The following is an 18,449-nucleotide window of genomic DNA, read 5'->3' on the forward strand; positions in this document are numbered from 1 at the left end:
GGCTGGGAGCTCAAAAATAGACCGGTTAGTGCGGTGGAGGCGGTGGAGGCAGATCTGATGGTGGGGAAGCCACCGGGGACTAAGAGGAAGTGGGGGTAGACAGGGGCATGACAACGAGCTTGCGCGCTTGGAGAAGAGAGCTGTTGTCGATGCTGTCGGAGGAAGAAACGTGCAGGGCCCGTTAGATAGAGATTGAAGACGATTGGGATATAATCTGATCCATTAATATATGTAAATTAAAACAAAAGGAATCAAAAAAATTAATATATGTAAATTAAAACAAAAGGAATGTGAGGTGTAGCCCGGCGCCACGTCTTAGACACATTGTCATCTTTAGTCATCTTTACTAGTTTGCTGCAATTTGCCCCATAAAGGAGATAGATTGTAAGCTCAATTGCCACACTATTCACATCCGAACTGTCTAGATTGAACGTGTACGCGACTTGTTCACATCCTGATCAGCGATATCCCCGTGTGCCCAGAGAGCTCCGGGTGTGTTTTAATACATCGCTAAAATCATATCCCAAGAGTGGGGAAAAGACCGAACCAGTTTTCAGTGTGCAGAATGTGACGAGGCCTACCAGAAAACATCATTTCGAAAAATTCCATTTGGAAAATGTGTAAATCCCCAGAAAACCGCGTGAGTCACCTTTCTAGATTCACGAACAGAGCCTCTGGGTTGTAGTTAGCAACAACTCACTATGTAACATGATAACAAAATCTCGGACAAACTGGTCAAGCAATAACACCACACATTATCACGAACGAATTATTCTGAAACTCATTTGACAGCTACGTGTACACTCGACAATCCTGACATGCTACCCGCTTCTTTTACATCCATGGTACCCTAAAACCTTATCGGTCTCTCTACGCTAACAGAATCTAATGGAAGCCAATGGGCTTCAAACACAACGAACATGAAAAAACCAGTGACGTTGCGCTCCATGCCTCGTCCAGTCAGCAAAGGCGGCGGGGCAGAGAGCCCCCCATGGACAGCAGTGGTCGCACTGCTGCACTTCACATGCCAACCTGGAGGACTCTGCCTGCCACATTCATGCCAACGAGTTGAGAACAGGTCTATGCTTCATATGGAAAAGGTTTCATCGCTTTCCGCCCTTTGATCTTTGAGCTATCAAGCGAATGGCATGCTTTCCCAGCTCCACATTCTCAGATCTGCCATTATCTAATTGAACACAAAGCATGCCATTGATGACATTCGACACCACCCCTTGATGCCTGCCCAGATGAAGAATAGTTTTCAGTCATCTGTTTCTCCTTTTCAATCATCAGCAATAACACAATCAGATATACATAGCATGTAGTGCGCTAAGCAATACTGTTCCGCTATGCAAGTTCCATAATCGAGGGATATAAAGATTTTACTCAGAATGGTTATAAGAAAACAAAAACTAATTTGTGTTACTGGAGATATACAGGGCCTAAGGCCAAAGCAATGCAAATACTTCAGCAAGCAGTACAGGTGACTGAGGCATGCCATTTCTGTTGATAAGCTCAAGATGAAGTTAAGAATTACTACTGAACCAAATGTACATAGGCTTAGCCAGGATAATGTTAAAAGTATAATAAGAAAATAGGTCAGAGGGAGAACTAACCATTTGCCATCAGAAGCTAGATGGACCTCAATCCTCTTTCCGATCGCATCCTTTCCCAACTTGCACAGTATCCAGTTTGCATCCATTGCTTCATCATCTGCGCTCTGTTGATGCCTCTTGGTGGACTTGCCGTCCGAACCATCCACCTTATCCATCGAAGGTCTCTTCCTCTTTGATCTCTGGCCTTTAGAAACATTTAACGGCTCCTCTTGCTGAGAAGCCCAAGTGGTTAGCCCCTCTGGTTGAGAGGCCTTGGTGTTTGGCTGCTCGAAATGGGGACGCTTAAATTTAAGTTTGAGCAATGATGGCTTCAAGTTATCAGGAGAGCCGGATGGAAATGAAGCAGCAGCTCCCTGGTTCTCGTTCAGCTGACTAGCAAGAGATTGTTTATGTCCAAATGATCTGTTTCTCATACCGCTTTCATTTGCATTTTCCATTCCAGAAATCATAGCATTGCTCCTTTTTCCAGTTGCATGCCTTTTTGAGGTACCAAGATCTGCCAAAAGGCTATTTCTTTGCTGCACCCCAGTCTCTCTAACTAGCTTCATTACACTTTTTTCTTTTATCTCACTCTTTGAGCTTTTCAGCTGGCTTGTCACATCAACTTTCCCTCCTGAAAGAGGCAATTGTGGTTAAGTAATTTAATCCTCAACACAGAATCAAGGGAACAAGTTCAAACCAAACTAAGAGAATTCTTAGCCTATCAACCATCAAGCAAGGATTTAACTTACTAATTTAAAATGTAATCAATATTCAATACAGAATTTATTAGCATACCGACCATCAAGCAAGGATTTAACTTACTAATTTAAAGTGGAATCAATATTCAATACAGAATTTAAAAAGAAAGGACACCACAGGTACAAACAGAAGATAAAACCAGGTGAAGAGACAGGTAGAAAATAAATCAGAAATGGGAACAGCACGGTTACAGGAAGACAGCAATACTACCTAAACTTACAGTGCATAAGAGACATGAAACACATGTTACGCAATGAGGGTTTAAAACTACTGCTGCACCGCCACGAGGGAAAAGATCTTAGGCTGTGGTGAAAAATCTTGCACACAAGGGAGGGAAAAGATCTTAGGCTGTGGTGAAAAAACCTATGCCCACCAACACGTCAAATGGGTAGAAGCACCCAATCAGATTATCAAGCACATAGGTTGGAATGATCAAACCACTAACATTCTGTCAATGATATGGCTCACCATGTGGCCCAGCATGGCAGCATCTTTAAGAACGGAGATTTATTAGTCTAATAGATGAAGTCATGCAACAGCCCCCCTGCATACCACTTATGGACTAACAGAAGCTATTCGTTGTGTTTATTAAAAAGATGCTGGTATTTAAGACTCAACTTTGTGGATCCTTGTAATTGCTTTTTTTTCCTCGTGATAATTTACTGAGAATCAAAACCGTAATGCATTGTGAAGTTGAATCAAAACAATAGAAGAAACACATTCCAAAGGAAACCACGGAATTCCCACAAAATTGCTTTAGTTCTACAGTTGCCCATATGCAAGTCATAAAAGTGGCACAAAGGTCATTATAATTTATTTAAAACCCCACATGACACCTTTGTAAGCAGCTGAAAGTACTAGCCCCTGAAATTTAAGGTTGTGCATGCCAACAAATGTATTATGGCCGGCAAACAAAAACGGTAAATCACAAACTACAACAAAATGGGCACATACCATGCGTTGAACCCAGCTCTTGCTCTCTTTGAGAATTGGACAGTTCAGACTTGGGAGAGCCACTCCTACTTTTGTGTCGCGAACTAAGATGGATAACCAACTTGGTACCTTTCCCTGTGTCACTCTTGGGAGTAGTTTCCTCGCCTGCATCCTTGAAATGCAAACTTGGAACCTTACTTCCTTTAATCTTGACTTTGGGTACCATATCAGTATTGTCTACAACAGCTTTAGTGAATGATGATTTAGAGTTCTTCTCTGAACTTCGAGTTGAAGATGAAATATACGCATTGCCATCATTCTTAAAAGAAATCATAGCATGATTAGCATCTGTTTTTTTATCTCCCAAATGGCTATTTGATTTCCTTCTCTCCAAAAATATTTCATCTTGGCCATCAACTGTTTTATTACCCTGACAGCCTTTCTTTTTGGAATGTTTCTTATTCGACCCAGGGCTCTTGAGAACAACCTTCTCTGGCTCAGGTGAATCTGATGGAGGCTTACTACTGCTGCTTTTCAATGAAAATTTTAGAGTATTTCTTCCATCATTTTTCAATACATATGCACCAAGCCTTTCATCATCCGAGTTTGGATGAGATGGTGAGACATCTTCCAGAGAAGGCAGTGCAGCAGCAGCCCGTAAACTAACCATAAGATCTTGGTCAACAATGTCCCTCCTCTTCCAGAGTTCCCGAATTGCATCTTCAGTGTCCCTAATCTGAAAGATAGCAAAATGGGTGTGTTAGATAGCACACAATATAGCAATGAGAGAGGATGACAGAAGTAATTAACACCTGGGAGCATTCCCCACGACATGCTGCACATGTATACTGGAGGTTTTGGTCAGCTTGGAACTGTTGGTACTTTTCCTCGCTGCATAAATATATGGAACGACGGTAAGTCATCCACCCGAGAACAGAAGGGAAAAAATGGTAATGCATGCAGTAGAAACACAGAAGGCAACAAACATGAGTAATTATTCAAACAAACACATGGGTTCACATTCATACAGACCTGATGCCATCACACTCAATATGCACCCACTTTTCACAAACATCACAACAAACCATAGGTATTACTTCAGAGTCTCTATAAACCTGAAAAGGGAGGGAACCCAAACAGAAAATAGCATATAAACATAAGTCAATAAAATGAAAAAGTATGCAACATATTATGGTATATATGAACCATGACTGCTTCATTTATTCTCGCTTAAAAACAGAAACCAAGTCTCAGTCAAAGGGACTTCGAACTATAAGCAAATAACTTACTTTACTATCTCATGCATAAAACCATTATGCCCTTAAACAATAAAATTCTAATGTCCTGAGAGTGAACAGTACATGATAAATTACACAAGCTAAAGATAAATTCTTTCACTGCAGAAAACAAAGTACTTATGCCTGGAAAAAGGTAATAGGAAACGGTGCTACCTTTAGGCAAACCGGACAGTAGTTTCCTTTCACAAACAATCGTCCACAAGCATCACAACACGTGTACCCCAAAAACCACCTGCAGATCCGAATTCATAGTGTTATAGAAGAGCATACGACATCAGGTGTAAATGCCTGTTAAGAAGATCAATCTTTGAATCAATACCTTGTGCTATGGCCACTCCCAGGCACACCAGATCCACAGCTGTGACACCTCGTATGTTTTGGACATAAATATGGTCCATTGGTAACATTCTGCAATGTTCATGTTAACTAAACAGACGTAGATGCAATCTGTAGACATAGGGTGGTGGCGGAGGGGGGAAAGTACACAGTAGTTGTACCTTGTGTGATGGTTGCTGACAGTAGCAGTGATAAGCACAATCACACCTTCTACAAAACATCAACTTATTGGGATCACCAGGCCGTCGGCACACCTATATAGATGGCAAGTATTCATGTTACATGAAAACAGGTACAGAAGCGGGTGGCAGTTATTGTGTAACAAAAGTACTATGCTTTGAAGAAGCAATTTTTTTTTTCTTGAACCAGCAAGAGAGCTGCCCATCATTATATTAAGGAGTCAAAAACGAACCAAAGTACATCGCCAGAACACGACGCGCACCCCCCAAAAACGTAAAAAAAGAGAAGGACAAAGGAAGAGGGGACCAACCAGGTCCAGGCCTAAAGCACATAAACGCACCACCAAACAGCTAGTTGAAGATGCAAATTTAAATATAACATGAAAAAGAACAGAGCATGTGTATAAAGAAGAGGGGTGAAGAGCACTTTGAAGTTAACATGATCAGATCAAGCATATTCCTGATCTTAGGAGTCCACGGCAAACATAACCATAGTTGATGCCACCCCCTCCCCCCTTTTTAAATATTGGTAAAATAGCCATTACATTTTTGCAGCAACTAACCTCAACTCAAAAGGTATGTCAACTTCAATTGACCAGTAGCACATAAATGAAACAGAATATTAACCAATACTTCTTGCAATGGTTCTGGTGTCCAAAGAATTCCAAGTTTGTACATGCATACATACTCATCAGTAACAATTGAATGCCATTTTGGACACTAACAGTCTTTGACAGACTAGTTCAATTATTTCACTACATCCATTCTCTTGTATTCCCTCCAATCACAAAAAGAACGATGTTTTGGGTTGTGTGCAGTCACCTTATCAGAACTTTGATCATCAATAATTTGTCTATAATGAGATTGAACATTTGAAAAGGCTATGAGTAGATTTGTCTCACAAAATAGTTTCATAATCATATAATTTTGCTATGATTTGTAAATATATTATAACAGAAATTAGTAGTCAAAACATTGTGTCTTGGGGGGCATGTTCATGCCCAAAACATCACTTTTTTGTGACTAGAGTACTAGCCAGTTTGGACATTGATATGGACATATGGTCTCTAACACACACTTTTGGCCATTACTTTCTGTAATTGTAAGTTAAATGTTGAAGATACCATATACAAAGAACTACTTTTGATGATGAATCTGTCAATATTATTTTCATGTGACAGATCTCGATATTCTTCTGGATATTAGCTGTTAAAGTTTTAAAGGTTACTTGCACCCAATATGGGATTATGGGATAAGATAACAACCATTCGGAGAGGTACTGTATCTTAAATTAGACAAAACTAATCATGTTTTTTCATACGGTTGATCTACATACCCTTGGATTATTTATCAAAGGTAAAATAGTTTGGTGCACATTCTTCAATAACACTAATTCTTTACTACGAGAGTATAAGGTAAGGATAATTCTGATGGAGAAAGAGAGAGAGAGAGAGAGAGAGAGAGAGAGAGAGAGAGAGAGCAGACCTCACAGCTGCGGCAAGAGGGGCAGACCCATGAGCTCCAGTGAAAAAGATCTAGATGGAACATAAATTTATTAGAGGATATACAAGAAAGTATGTGCTGAAGAGAAAGTACTAGGAGAAATTCTGTGTTACCTCTATGTTCCCCCCAGCTTTTCAAGCAATTCCTATGGTATCTTTTGTTGCAGAGTTTACATGGAAGCATTTTCGCAGCTTTTGTGCTGCCCTCATTTTCTCCTGAAAAGCATAAACGGCACATAACCTTGACAGAAGCATTGCCTTGATATCTGCAGTCCCAATCTTCTTCATCTCCTTCTGCCTCCTGGGGCAAGGGCGAGGACCTTCTCATATTAGGAGATGGAAACAAAACATACAGCAGCATGGAAAGTGTAGCATTCATTATTGGCATCAACTAAAGATGCAAATACCAAAACCTAAAAGATCTTATTGGCTACTAAATTTATGTGGCACTGGAACTTGCCAAGACGATTGGAGGCAGTAGTATCCAAGGATTAAGCATAACTGCTTCATTTGATGAGACAAAAAAAAATGATACAACAACAGTCTATATGCAGATACCGATAAGATACTGCCTCATTACTGACTTAATTAAAGCCATCATTAAGACCTTATAAAAAGTGGAGCTAGAAAATAACAAACTACTTGTATGTTACTCCCTCCTTCCAAAAGAATTTAGGAACATTAGAATTTCATCAATAAATACAAAGAATTTTGTATTTTAGAAAAAATTCTAGAATGAAAGCCTTTACGCTCTTATTAATACGATTTACTAGTCCTAAACCAATTTATTTGTGAATTTTGGAGATAGGGCGTATTAGGATTTGGATAAGTCTTTGAAAGTATATTTTGACCATTAATTTATTTTGCAATATATTATCAATTGCTACAAAATTAATATCGTATTAAAAGGTGAAATACGGATATATTGATACAACCTTTGTACATTAAAATATGTGTATAATTTGACTAATTGTTAGTCAAAATTTACAAAGTTTGACTTTTCCAAATCCTAATACGCCCTATATTTTGGGACGGAGGGAATAAGTTATTAACTCATGTACTCATGTGTCTAACAGAGGAACTATCTGTGTAACTGCAAGGAAAGTCTTATATACAGCCATCAAGGCATACAGCATGAGTAGTGTACATGAGAAGCTCCGCGAGACACGGGTCCATTTCTAAAGCTTAGGTTCATTTATAGCAACATACACGGTTATTTGTAGCACAAAATCCTACATGGCTATATTACTCCACGACTCTCCAGAAGCACTTCTTCCACCGTTCCTGATATGCAGGCCCAGGTAATGTCTAAGAGCAGCACCATGCACAACAATACAACAGCACAAACGCGTGCATGCATTCGAGCACATGATTCAAGCACAACACTTTTTTCATTCCACGTGTCACCATGCATGTAACCGTTTGGAAATATTCACACTATCACCTTGTATTTAATAGTGTAGGAAGCCTAAAATCATCTAGAAAACCAGAAAGCTCAACAGGCACTAAAAACTAGCTTCATATATCCTCGTAAATCCGTAACGCAAAAAACGTAACACGTTACCAACTTGACCGTTAAACCCAAAACCCTAAAATTCGCAGACCAATGACAAACTCACAGAACTACACATTATAAGCGGCCCGACTCATGGATAACCCAAATGGTATCGTCGATTCTGCCTGTAATAGTGAACACAACTGCACGGCCACACCAGAAATGGCATTAGCATGGGCATCCACAATGTGCATGAGCATGAACACACGAATAACCACTGATGGTGCTGTTTGCCCACATGAACCAATCCCAGCTCTAAACCCTGCCCAGAACTCCCGAAAAGAAACATTCTTGCATTGAGTACACAGTCCTATTAACCTCAAAACAAAAAGTAGAAAACTTGTACAACAGCCCATGATTTCTGCGCACATCAGATACCTTCCTCGCATCCCAGTCCAGAATTCCAACGAATCCACAACAAAACGTCACGGTTTACCTCCACATCCGCGCAATGCTGCACAGGCTAAAAAGCCCGAGACGCAACCACGCTGATTCGCAACGAAATTCACCCACGACAGCAAGCAGTTCAGTGCAAACCCTAGACCGGAAGGCAAAGCAGCCACGCGCGAGGAGAGGAGACGAAGAGAGATCCGCTCACCGGCGATCCGAAGGCGCCGCCCTCCAACCGCCTGGCGAGGTCCTCGGCCGCGGCCGCGCCGCGCTGCGCCGCCGCCCGGCACGCCTCGTCCTCCCCCTCATCCGGCGGCGGCTCTAAAGGCGGCACCTCCACCTGCACCGTCGCCGCTGCCGCCGATCCATATGCCTCCCCCTCCGCCGCGGCCCCGACCGGGCGCAGCAACCACGGATCCGCGAGGAACCCCTCGAGCGTCGCCGCCGCGTCCGCCCATGCTGCCGCGGGGGCAACCCCCCGCTTCCTCGCCGACGCCGCGCCGAACCCTAGCTCGCAGTCGCACACCCTCCTGCTGCAGAGAGAGAGAGAGAGGAGAGAGAGAGAAGCCGCCCGCTCGTCAGCCCGCGAGCCAGAGAGTGTTAGAGAGAGAGAGGGGGGGCAGGGGTGTGAGCGCTTACCAAGTGATGGGGCACGCGACGTGAAACGCCATGGGAGGAGGAGGCGTAAGCCCAGATGGGCTGCGTCGGTCTGATTCGAGGCGAATTCGGGGGGTGGGTGCGGTGGGGTTTGGCCGCGGTTTGGGGAAATTTGGGAAGGATTCGGAGCTGATTTGGTGGGATTTGGGTTTGGATTTGGAGGCGCGGGGGGTCGTGGAGCCTGGGCGGGCGAGGAGCACGGCGGGCGAGGAGGATGGTGGTGGGACTTTTGCGGTTGGGTCCCTGGGAGAAAAGGATTTTGTACTCGACGGGCCTGTAGTCCTGGGCGCTGTGGAGTACAGCTGTGGGAGCTTTTACGCAAAAGCCCTGGACAATTTGCGGATTTCGGGTAAAGGCTTAGCCGTCCTTTTTGAGAGGAAGGGCTTCGCCGCCTACAGGCCAGGGTAGAGCTTCTCTTATTTAAATTTTTTTTAATGATTCTTTATAAAAAATAATTTTATAGTTAAAAGTCATTCTGTAAGATAAACCATACGGAGGAGATAATTATATAAATGAAGCGAATTAAGGAAAATTGATTTTTTTATTTTTAGTATCTAGTTTATTTTAAAGAATTAATTTTATATAATCAATCTAAGAGCTGAAAACTATTGTCGGATCTTATACTGATTCCACTTCTATTTTGGATGGGCCGAGATTGAGTTGGGCCTCCGCAACTTTATGAGCCTTAAGATTTGGGCTTTAGTGGGCCTTGGCCCATTAATGGCGTTAGGAGGATATGGGCCCTCCCGTCCCGTTAGCGCTCCAGAAGCAAGGAAGCCTCAGCCGACCAAGCCATGCTCGCCCGCCGGCTCGCGCCCCCTGCCGCCGCGAGGCTGCTCTCCACGGCGGCCCCAGTGACCTCCTCTGTCGGCGGCGGAGGAGGAGGCGCGGGCCCCGCGTCAGGAAGGGGGGACACGCTGGGTAAGCGGCTGCTGAAGCTCATCTACCCGAAGCGGAGTGCGGTGGTGGTGCTGCGGCGGTGGGCGGAGGAGGGCCGCACCGTGCAGAAGTACCAGCTCAACCGCGTCGTCCGGGAGCTACGAAAGTACGGCCGCTTCAAGCATGCTCTCGAGGTATACCCACCCGCACCTCGCCACCGCCGCTCGCCGTAGCTCCTGCTCCCGCCCACCACCTGCTCGATGTATTGCCAACCTGACTGCATCCATGCCGAAATGCAGATCTGCGAGTGGATGCGGACGCAGCCGGAGATGCGTCTTCTCCCGGGAGACCACGCGGTGCACCTGGACCTGGTCGCCAAGGTCCGGGGCCTCGCCAGCGCCGAGAAGTTCTTCGAGGACATGCCCGAGCGGGCCAAGGCGCCGTCCACCTGCAACGCGCTGCTGCACACGTACGTGCAGCATGGCGCGCGGGACAAGGCTGAGGCCATGCTAGCAGAGATGGCCGAGGCCGGGTACCTGACCTGCGCGCTCCCGTTCAACCACATGATGTCGCTCTACATGGTGAGCGGCGAACTCGAGAGGGTGCCGGAGATGATCAAGGAGCTCAGGAGGTACACCGTCCCAGACCTCGTCACATACAACATATGGCTGACCTACTGCTCGAAGAAGAACAGCGTGAAGAGCGCGGAGAAGGTGTTTGATCTAATGATGGGTGACAAGGTTGTTCCTGACTGGATGACCTTCAGCATGCTGGCGAGCATTTACATCAACGCTGGGCTTCATGTCAAAGGGAGAGATGCACTGGTGGAGATGGAGAAGAGGGCCTCCAGGAAAGAGCGAGCCGCATACTCGTCGCTCCTCACCCTGTATGCAAATCTGTCGGATAGAGGTAACTTGGACAGGGTATGGAACACGATGAGAGAAATCTTCAGGAAGTTCAGCGACACCGAATACAAGTGCATGCTTACTTCACTCACGAGGTTTGGCGATATCACAGCAGCAGAGAGTGTTTACAGGGAATGGGAATCGGCTTCGGGGACACGTGACTCGAGGATACCAAACACAATCCTTTCATATTACATCAAGAATTGCATGATACAAAAGGCCGAGAGTTTTCTTGATCATATTGTGCAAAAAGGAGTCAAGCCCAGCTATAGCACCTGGGAGTTATTTGTTTGGGGTTATCTCAGCCATGACAGGATGGACAAAGTCTTTGAATGCCTGAAGAATGCCCTGTCAAGCTTGCAGAAATGGGAGCCTAACCATCAGCTCGCCACGACAATCTTTTCTGAGGTTGAGAAGACAGGTGACATTGAAGATGCAGAGAAGTTCCTGGTCATGTTTCGGGATGCGGGGTATGTCACGACTGAGATATATAACTCGGTCCTGCGCACTTACGCAAAAGCTGAGCTGATGCCCCTGATAATTGATGAGCGGATGGAGCAGGATAAGGTGGCGATGGATGAGGAAACAAGGAGATTGTTGAGATTGACAAGCAATTACCCAATCGGTGAGGTTTCAACATTGATGCCTTGAGGTGTGTTAGTAGTTGAAGGAATGTTTCAGGATGCGATGTGAATTTTGCTCTAGTGTGTTTGCAGTTTTTAAGTACAATGCAAATAGCAAGCAAACGCTGGGTGTAGTGTTTGCATTCCTGGGTAAATGAAAAGGATAGGGAACGACTGGATTGTTCTGTCTCAAAAAGGGCATCCTGACAGCAAACAACAGTAATTTCAGGATAGCGGACGATTTTAGCACAGAATTTCTTCAAACATTCCTGCAATTCGGAACGCTTCATAGAAAAAGTTTCAATCCCAACAAAATCCCTGCAAATGTATTGTTGTTTCAAAAACCCTATGACAATTATATATTTATATTCTTATATAATTTACCAGTTGTGACGGATCCGGCTAATCTTCACTATCCACCCGAGTTGACCAAACAGTCACCGCACAAAGTTGGATCCCGTTTCTCCTTTCTGAAGTACATTTAATCTTCTATTATTGGTATTCTATACCTAAACGTCTAATATTTATCTTCAATACATTATAAAAATACATTTAATCTTTTATTATTTATCTTACATACTTTTTTGAATTGCTATATACTGGATTGATACTCCTATATAATTCACCAGTTGCGACAGATCTAGATGATCTTCACTATCTATCCGAGTTGATCAAACAGTCACTGTACAAAGTTGGATCACATTTCTCCTTTCTGAAGTACATTTAATCTTCTATTATTGGCATTCTATACCTAAATGTCTAATATTTATCTTCAATACATACCAAAAATACATTTAATCTTTTATTATTTATCTTATATACTTTTTTTAATTGCTATATACTGGATTGATACTCCTATATAATTCACTAGTTACGACAAGTCTGGATGGTTTTCACTATCCACCCGAGTTAATCAAACAGTCACAATGTAAAATTGAATCACGTTTCTCCTTTCAGAAATATATTTAATCTACTATTATTTTCCTTCTATGTTAAACATCAAATACCTATCTTTCATACATTTTAAAAATATATTTAATCTTCTATCATTTTTCTTTTTTTCAGATTGCTATATACTAGATTGATTTCACGTGTATAACACATGTGTAGTTTCTAGTTGTAAAAATTGCACAGTGAGTGTATTGTTCTGTCTAAGAAGTGGCAAGTCCGTAGGCTCCGCGTTACTTCCACAATAGTTAGCCATTCTGCCTTCAGATGATTCAACACCTAAGTTAACACGGTCAAATTTCGTTGTAGTTGGCGTCCTGTTTAACTTTTTAGGCGCTGCTCAGCACTTCCTAACAAACTGCACAAGCAGGACATTGAGATCCCAAGGATTGCCAAAGGATGCTCATTTCATTTCTGGAGTTTGTGATTCCATTGTGAATTCAACGTCGGTCAACAGCACTAATTCGCATCAGCATTGCTTCATGACTCATAAGCGTTGACACGAAGATCAGATGCAAGGGAGTCACAGAAGTTCACCACCAGCCAAATGAAAGGCAAATCCCCACTAAAATTTCACTGGAATGAAACTCAGTAAGCAAGCGGACGAATAGCACTACCAGTTTCAGAGAAGGAACACAGATCTCAACTCTTTTACAAAAAGACGCCATAACTGCTGGTACAATTTAGACTTCACACAGCACCGCGAGTTGACCAAATGATAACGCCTACAATAGAAAGCTACTACAAGCTACAGAACTCGAGCAACAAGTCTCTAACAAGCAACCTAATCTGCAGCAAAATAACAGCAACTATATGCATCCCGTAAAAAAAAGGAGTTTCACGGCAAGCTTCTCGTTTTCCAGTAAGGCGGATGCTTCTCAGGCAACAAATCCACATGAAGGAGCATCTTCCGCGCACTCATTTTGTCCAGAGTTTGGATACAGCAATAACAAACGCTCTAAGGACAAGCCAAAATAGGTTTTCCTCTTTCTTCTGCTGCGCCTTCGAAGTTCTCCTGCAGGCCAGAATGAGGAACAGCATATTCAAACATTAAAAAAGTGCCATCTACTCAAATGTACCGAACTAAAAAGAAATACTTCTAGGTTCTTGATACACAGATATGAGTTTCAATTCCACCACCTAAGGTGAAATATAAAATTGTGAATTTGGTCCTAAAGACCGTAATGCCTCCAAACAATGCACCAACTAAAAGGTTAACAAATGATCTTACAGGAAATGCAGACCCGCCTGAGCTCAGTTCAATTAACAATAATGGAGCACCTGCTGGCATGTCATTTTGTAATTACTTCGGGCTAAATTTGGATCTTCAACATGTTGCCCCGAAGCCCACATTGCTTAAACTAAGAATGGTTGTGGAATGAACTACATGATATATAACACTACAATGTTCTGGGGTGCACTCATGAGGAACAGAGTTACAAATCAGTTCAAATTCTATGTAATGGTTCCAACAATACCTCTACAGGGTGTAATGATGTATGTCTCTAACTTTAATGTATAAGCACTGTGAAGAAAACATGGGGAAACATTGACTAACCTAATATACTGTGGCCGGTTGTGATGTATGAAGGAAATTATAAACAGTAAGTATGCAACGCAAAGTTAGAAGGCAAAGTGCATGCCTGCTGATCGTGGTGCTTGTTTCTTGTTCATGACTTGCATCGCTTGCCTCGACCTCCTCCTTTGTGAACCCAGACGTTGATTTCTTCAATTCACTTTCATCTACCTGTAAAACACTGTTCTTGTCTTCCATTTGCAACAATCCCTATAGAGAAGCAGAATAGTATGAGGTGGATATGTTGAAATCAAGTAAATAGAGTATATAACCAGCCAATGTCTAACAAAATTTCTCTCACAACGAACACCATACAAGAGTTGTTTAAATTCTCTCACACCTGTCACTGAGGGGCCGGGGTGAAGACAAAAAGTACCCCAAAAAATATACGCGTACTATGCATTTCCGTTGAATAACTTTACCATTTCTGGCAAACTCTAGCAGCAAATGGGGGGATTTAATATTGAGCTACTTGCTCTAAAACAGCTTAAAAAGGTGGACAAGAACCAAATTTCCAGATTTCAACATAACTAAGTTATGCATGCTGCATGTGACAAATAGCTCTATAAAAATCTCTATGCCCATGCTCTACATGCTGTGTAGTGAGGAATGCATTGTACATCAGTTAACAGCAGATTCCATCACGAGAAGCTATCTACACATGAATGGAAGGGCACAAATCCAGTTGTGGGTTGTAATGTGACGCACCAACAAGTTATGCTGCCACAAGCACATCAAACCAATCACTTCTGTAATTCTGCCATTTGGTGCTATTGCATATTGCAACAAACATGATGGGCGCAGAGAGATAACATGTTGTTTGAAATATAGATGTTGCATATTGCAAAATTCTCAAAGAAAAACGACATACTAACCTCTGTACCCAATGATGGATGAGAGTCAGGACTTTCTAAGTTTTCTTGCTCATGAAGGCTGGCATCAAGCAATGATTGCTCAAAGTCATCTTGCAACCTGTGTACTTTAGACAGTTCAACAGTTTTGGTTGTGTCTTCAGTCTCTGGACTATTTGTACTCGAGTTAAAACCATCCATTGGATCAGCAGATATTGTAGAACTGAACTGGTCGTCTATGATCTGGGCATTGTCACTGGATACACTTGTTTGAAGAACACCATTGGTTTCCGCCAGGAGGTGTTCTTCACTAACGTCACTATCAGTTGTGACACCATGACTATCATTAGGTAATGTCCCATGCTCTCTTAAAAGTGCACCATTTGTTTCATAAATAGCACAAGGTTCTGGGGAAAGAATAACTCCATCAGCAACACTACTGGCTGTCCCCTCATGAGCATCCCCCAGACTGTCTAGCACAATGTCTTTATCTGAATCAGAAACATGAGAAAATGAAGGGGCTTGCTCTTCAGAACTGTTCAGGTCCATCTCTCTTGAATTCTCCCATGAAACTTCATCTTGTTCCTCAAGGCTTGTATGCAAGCATGTCGTACCTGCTGCATTTCCAGTTAGGACAGCACCATTCAGAACACCAGTCTCTATTATATTAGATGATCCCAGCAGTGTTTGAGCGCTGATGGCATTCCTTTGCAATGAAATTAATTCCTCACTGTTGGATATTTTGGACACAGAATCCTTCCCAGCTTGATTACCATCAGAAGTATCTAAGATCGCTACATTGTCTTGGCCCAATTCATGCTTCATGGATAACTCCGAAGAAGCAGTGCAATCTTCAAAACTCAGCGTCGTAGCATTCAAACCACCAGGACCAAGAACTCTGTTCTCTTGGATGATATCTCTCACAATCTCACGAACTATATAATATGAACCTCCAACTTCCTTATGTGTAAGGTTAACTGACGGGAATTTTCCATCATTTGAAACTCGGTAGCTGGAACAGAACAATAACAATGTCAATTGGGTTACCACGCCAATAAAAAAAAATATGCACAAGTAATTACATACAGACAGGCAAAAGTGAAATTCTACATTCCAGAAACCCACGACTCGTATAGAGAAAACAAATTAATCAAGATTTTATGTTTTAGGTAAAAATGGCTCGATGCAGTATCACAACGAAGACCAACTCTGGATACGAGAGTCCCAACACGGTGGTTTTCCCCTACTGCCCATAGGAGACACTGGCTACTTCATTTCAGTACCAATCGGAGTGAGCATGCAAATAAAATGTTGTCGATCTATAATCCACTGCAGATACGCAGGAATCCAAACGCAAGAAGAGCAACCATGAGGTAATGCGTGTGCTACGCAAGGCCAACAAACGTAGCCACTAGTATGAAAGATAAACGACAGCGCAAGAGAGATCGGTTCAGTACCTGTTGATGAAGGACTCGACCAACTCCCTCCTCTCCTCCTTGGTCTTCCGCACCCGCGGCGGCCGCTTCTCCTGCACGCAGCACCGCGCCACGCCGACCCCCCGGACCCTGCCTCCGCCGTGTGCCGTCCCCCGAGCCGGATCGGACGGCGCGCCGCCGCCGCCGAACCGCCCGAGGACGGACGGCTGCGCGGCGACCCAGGAGACGCTCCCCGTGGCGGCCTGCATCCCCTCCAAGAATCACCGCGGCCGCCGCCACCCGGGGCTCATACAAGCCAACCAGCAAAGGGAGAAGGCGCACGAAACCAAGCCACGGTGAGATCGTAGCCCAAGAAACAGCCGGATGAACCCCGGCCGCAGCCCAAGAACGAAAGAAGCGCAGCGCCGCCGCCGCCGCGGCGCAGGAAGCGAGGAACGCACAGAGCGGGAGGGCAAGGGAGCCCCACCGGCCAGGGAAAGGGCAAGGGGGGCGGCGGGGAGATGCGGAAATGGAGGGTTTTGCCTGGGGTTTTGGAGGCGATTGGGTTGGCTAGGAGATGGAATTGGGGGAGGCGCGTAAAAGGCGACAAGATTGGGGTTTTCGGAGGGGCCGGGAACGGCTGCTGCTTACGAGTGGTCGCCGTCGGCCTCTCTCCTTGGTTTTCTCGATCATACATTTTTCTACTTTTTTGGTTTTAGGTTTCTCTTCTTTTCAGTAACTTAAACCCTTTTCAACATTTTCAGTCACCTGGTCTTTAAAAAAAAATCCAGTCACAAAGATTGCAGAATGTTTTAACGTAGTATACCATTTTAACAAGGGAAAATACCATTTAACGGCCATCAACTATGAGATCGGTTTGATTTTCAACCCTTGTATACAAAACTGCTCACTTTTCAGTTCTTAACAGTTAAAATCGTTCCCTAGTCAAATTTGGTTCTAGGTTTTGGGTGACACGGTGACCTGGCCCAAAGGATGAAGTAATTTTAAAATTTAAAAAAATAGTAAATGGCTTTAAAAATTCTTGGAGATTTCAGAAAAATTGTTGAAAACATTTTTTTCGTTTTGACAAAACTTGCTGCAACTTTCAGTTCTATTTCCAAAGTTTATAGTCCAGCTTAACAGCACTTTCAGAAGATTGTCGTTCTAACGCTACTCTTACTTTAAAAGCTATGTTAAATATTAGTTTCTGATAATATATTTATAACTGAATTAGGTACCTTTGAGATCAAAGATCGAGCAGAAAATAAAATACGCGATGTAGACAGGTTCAAGACCCCGGTGCGGAGTAATACCTTACGTCATATGTGGATGATGTTGTATATATAGCTACCTCGAGTACAAGCAATGTGGCTAAACCTATTACAATGGACCGGATCCTAAATTAATCTAAGGTTGAAGTCGTCGAGTATCTTCGATGACTATGGTCTTGGTGCTATTTGCGTCGAGTTGAGTATGCATTCGTCCTCTTCCTGGGGTGTGAGTCCCCGCCTTATTTAAGGGTTTTGGCGCTGTCTTGGATCCATTCGTAGTCGATAGGGAGTTATTTGTCTTATTGGCCAAGGCAAGGCAGCCGAATCCATCCTGGATACTAGTTGTACTCGAGTCGGTTAACCTGATTGAGACCTTCCCAGTATAGGTTCTTCCCCAAGTATACCAGGTCGTGTAGATTCAGGTCTATAACATTTGGAGTTGGTTAAAGATGTGTATGATGTACACAATCTGTATATGGTGTACTCCTTATGTGTATATATGTGCATATCATATATTTAGATACTCGATAATAGCCCCCTAACTCTGCTCAGCAGGGAGGGCTTCCACAAGCGCCCACTCTAGTTCTGCCAAGTCTAAGCTTGGTCGAGTAAGATGGATCAAGCTTGTAGTCGAAAGAATCGATCAAAGAAAGTCATATTTTGAGTATCGAGTGGAAACACAATTAAGTAGAGCACCCTACCATTGTCTGCACTCGAGCCTCAAGAAAGGCTTGAAAACTCGACTGATCGACACCCAACTCTAAGTAGAGTTAA

The 18,449-nt window shown here is 43.4% G+C and overlaps 3 protein-coding genes across 3 annotated transcripts; 1 reads left to right on the top strand and 2 right to left on the bottom strand.

Annotated features, from left to right (window-relative positions):
* Positions 1–685: 685 nt before the first annotated feature.
* On the bottom strand, positions 686–9,451 carry LOC133905924 (uncharacterized). The gene is made up of 12 exons (XM_062347736.1): positions 9,190–9,451; positions 8,759–9,083; positions 6,720–6,906; positions 6,589–6,638; positions 5,086–5,178; positions 4,908–4,996; positions 4,742–4,820; positions 4,323–4,405; positions 4,103–4,181; positions 3,312–4,026; positions 1,617–2,229; positions 686–1,239 (listed from the first exon to the last, which is right to left on the bottom strand). Exons 1-12 carry the CDS (start codon positions 9,219–9,221, stop codon positions 1,104–1,106), a joined length of 2,481 nt encoding a protein of 826 aa, XP_062203720.1. The 5' UTR covers positions 9,222–9,451; the 3' UTR covers positions 686–1,103.
* A 501-nt stretch (positions 9,452–9,952) lies between these two features.
* Positions 9,953–12,020, top strand: LOC133906707 (pentatricopeptide repeat-containing protein At4g02820, mitochondrial). The gene is made up of 2 exons (XM_062348680.1): positions 9,953–10,280; positions 10,386–12,020. Exons 1-2 carry the CDS (start codon positions 10,002–10,004, stop codon positions 11,640–11,642), a joined length of 1,536 nt encoding a protein of 511 aa, XP_062204664.1. The 5' UTR covers positions 9,953–10,001; the 3' UTR covers positions 11,643–12,020.
* Positions 12,021–13,110: 1,090 nt separating this feature from the next.
* LOC133906326 (uncharacterized) lies at positions 13,111–17,034 on the bottom strand. The gene is made up of 4 exons (XM_062348195.1): positions 16,447–17,034; positions 15,014–16,001; positions 14,206–14,348; positions 13,111–13,577 (listed from the first exon to the last, which is right to left on the bottom strand). Exons 1-4 carry the CDS (start codon positions 16,671–16,673, stop codon positions 13,481–13,483), a joined length of 1,455 nt encoding a protein of 484 aa, XP_062204179.1. The 5' UTR covers positions 16,674–17,034; the 3' UTR covers positions 13,111–13,480.
* Positions 17,035–18,449: the final 1,415 nt, after the last annotated feature.

The sequence above is a fragment of the Phragmites australis genome, chromosome 23, assembly GCF_958298935.1.
Source record: "Phragmites australis chromosome 23, lpPhrAust1.1, whole genome shotgun sequence".
In the NCBI taxonomy this organism is placed as follows: Eukaryota; Viridiplantae; Streptophyta; class Magnoliopsida; order Poales; family Poaceae; genus Phragmites; species Phragmites australis.

Excerpts from the sequence above, each read along its gene's own strand:
- LOC133905924 (XM_062347736.1), bottom strand. The coding sequence starts at position 9,221 with ATGGCGTTTCACGTCGCGTGCCCCATCACTTG. Across the intron at positions 4,406-4,741 it reads ACTGTCCGGTTTGCCTAAAG|GTTTATAGAGACTCTGAAGT; the intron begins GTAGCACCGTTT and ends CTCCCTTTTCAG. Across the intron at positions 1,240-1,616 it reads CTAGCTTCTGATGGCAAATG|GCATCAAGGGGTGGTGTCGA; the intron begins GTTAGTTCTCCC and ends TCATCTGGGCAG.
- LOC133906707 (XM_062348680.1), top strand. The coding sequence starts at position 10,002 with ATGCTCGCCCGCCGGCTCGCGCCCCCTGCCGCCGCGAGGCTGCTCTCC. Across the intron at positions 10,281-10,385 it reads GCTTCAAGCATGCTCTCGAG|ATCTGCGAGTGGATGCGGAC; the intron begins GTATACCCACCC and ends GCCGAAATGCAG.
- LOC133906326 (XM_062348195.1), bottom strand. The coding sequence starts at position 16,673 with ATGCAGGCCGCCACGGGGAGCGTCTCCTGGGTCGCCGCGCAGCCGTCC. Across the intron at positions 16,002-16,446 it reads GTCGAGTCCTTCATCAACAG|CTACCGAGTTTCAAATGATG; the intron begins GTACTGAACCGA and ends GTTCTGTTCCAG. Across the intron at positions 14,349-15,013 it reads ATCCATCATTGGGTACAGAG|GGATTGTTGCAAATGGAAGA; the intron begins GTTAGTATGTCG and ends GCTTCTCTATAG.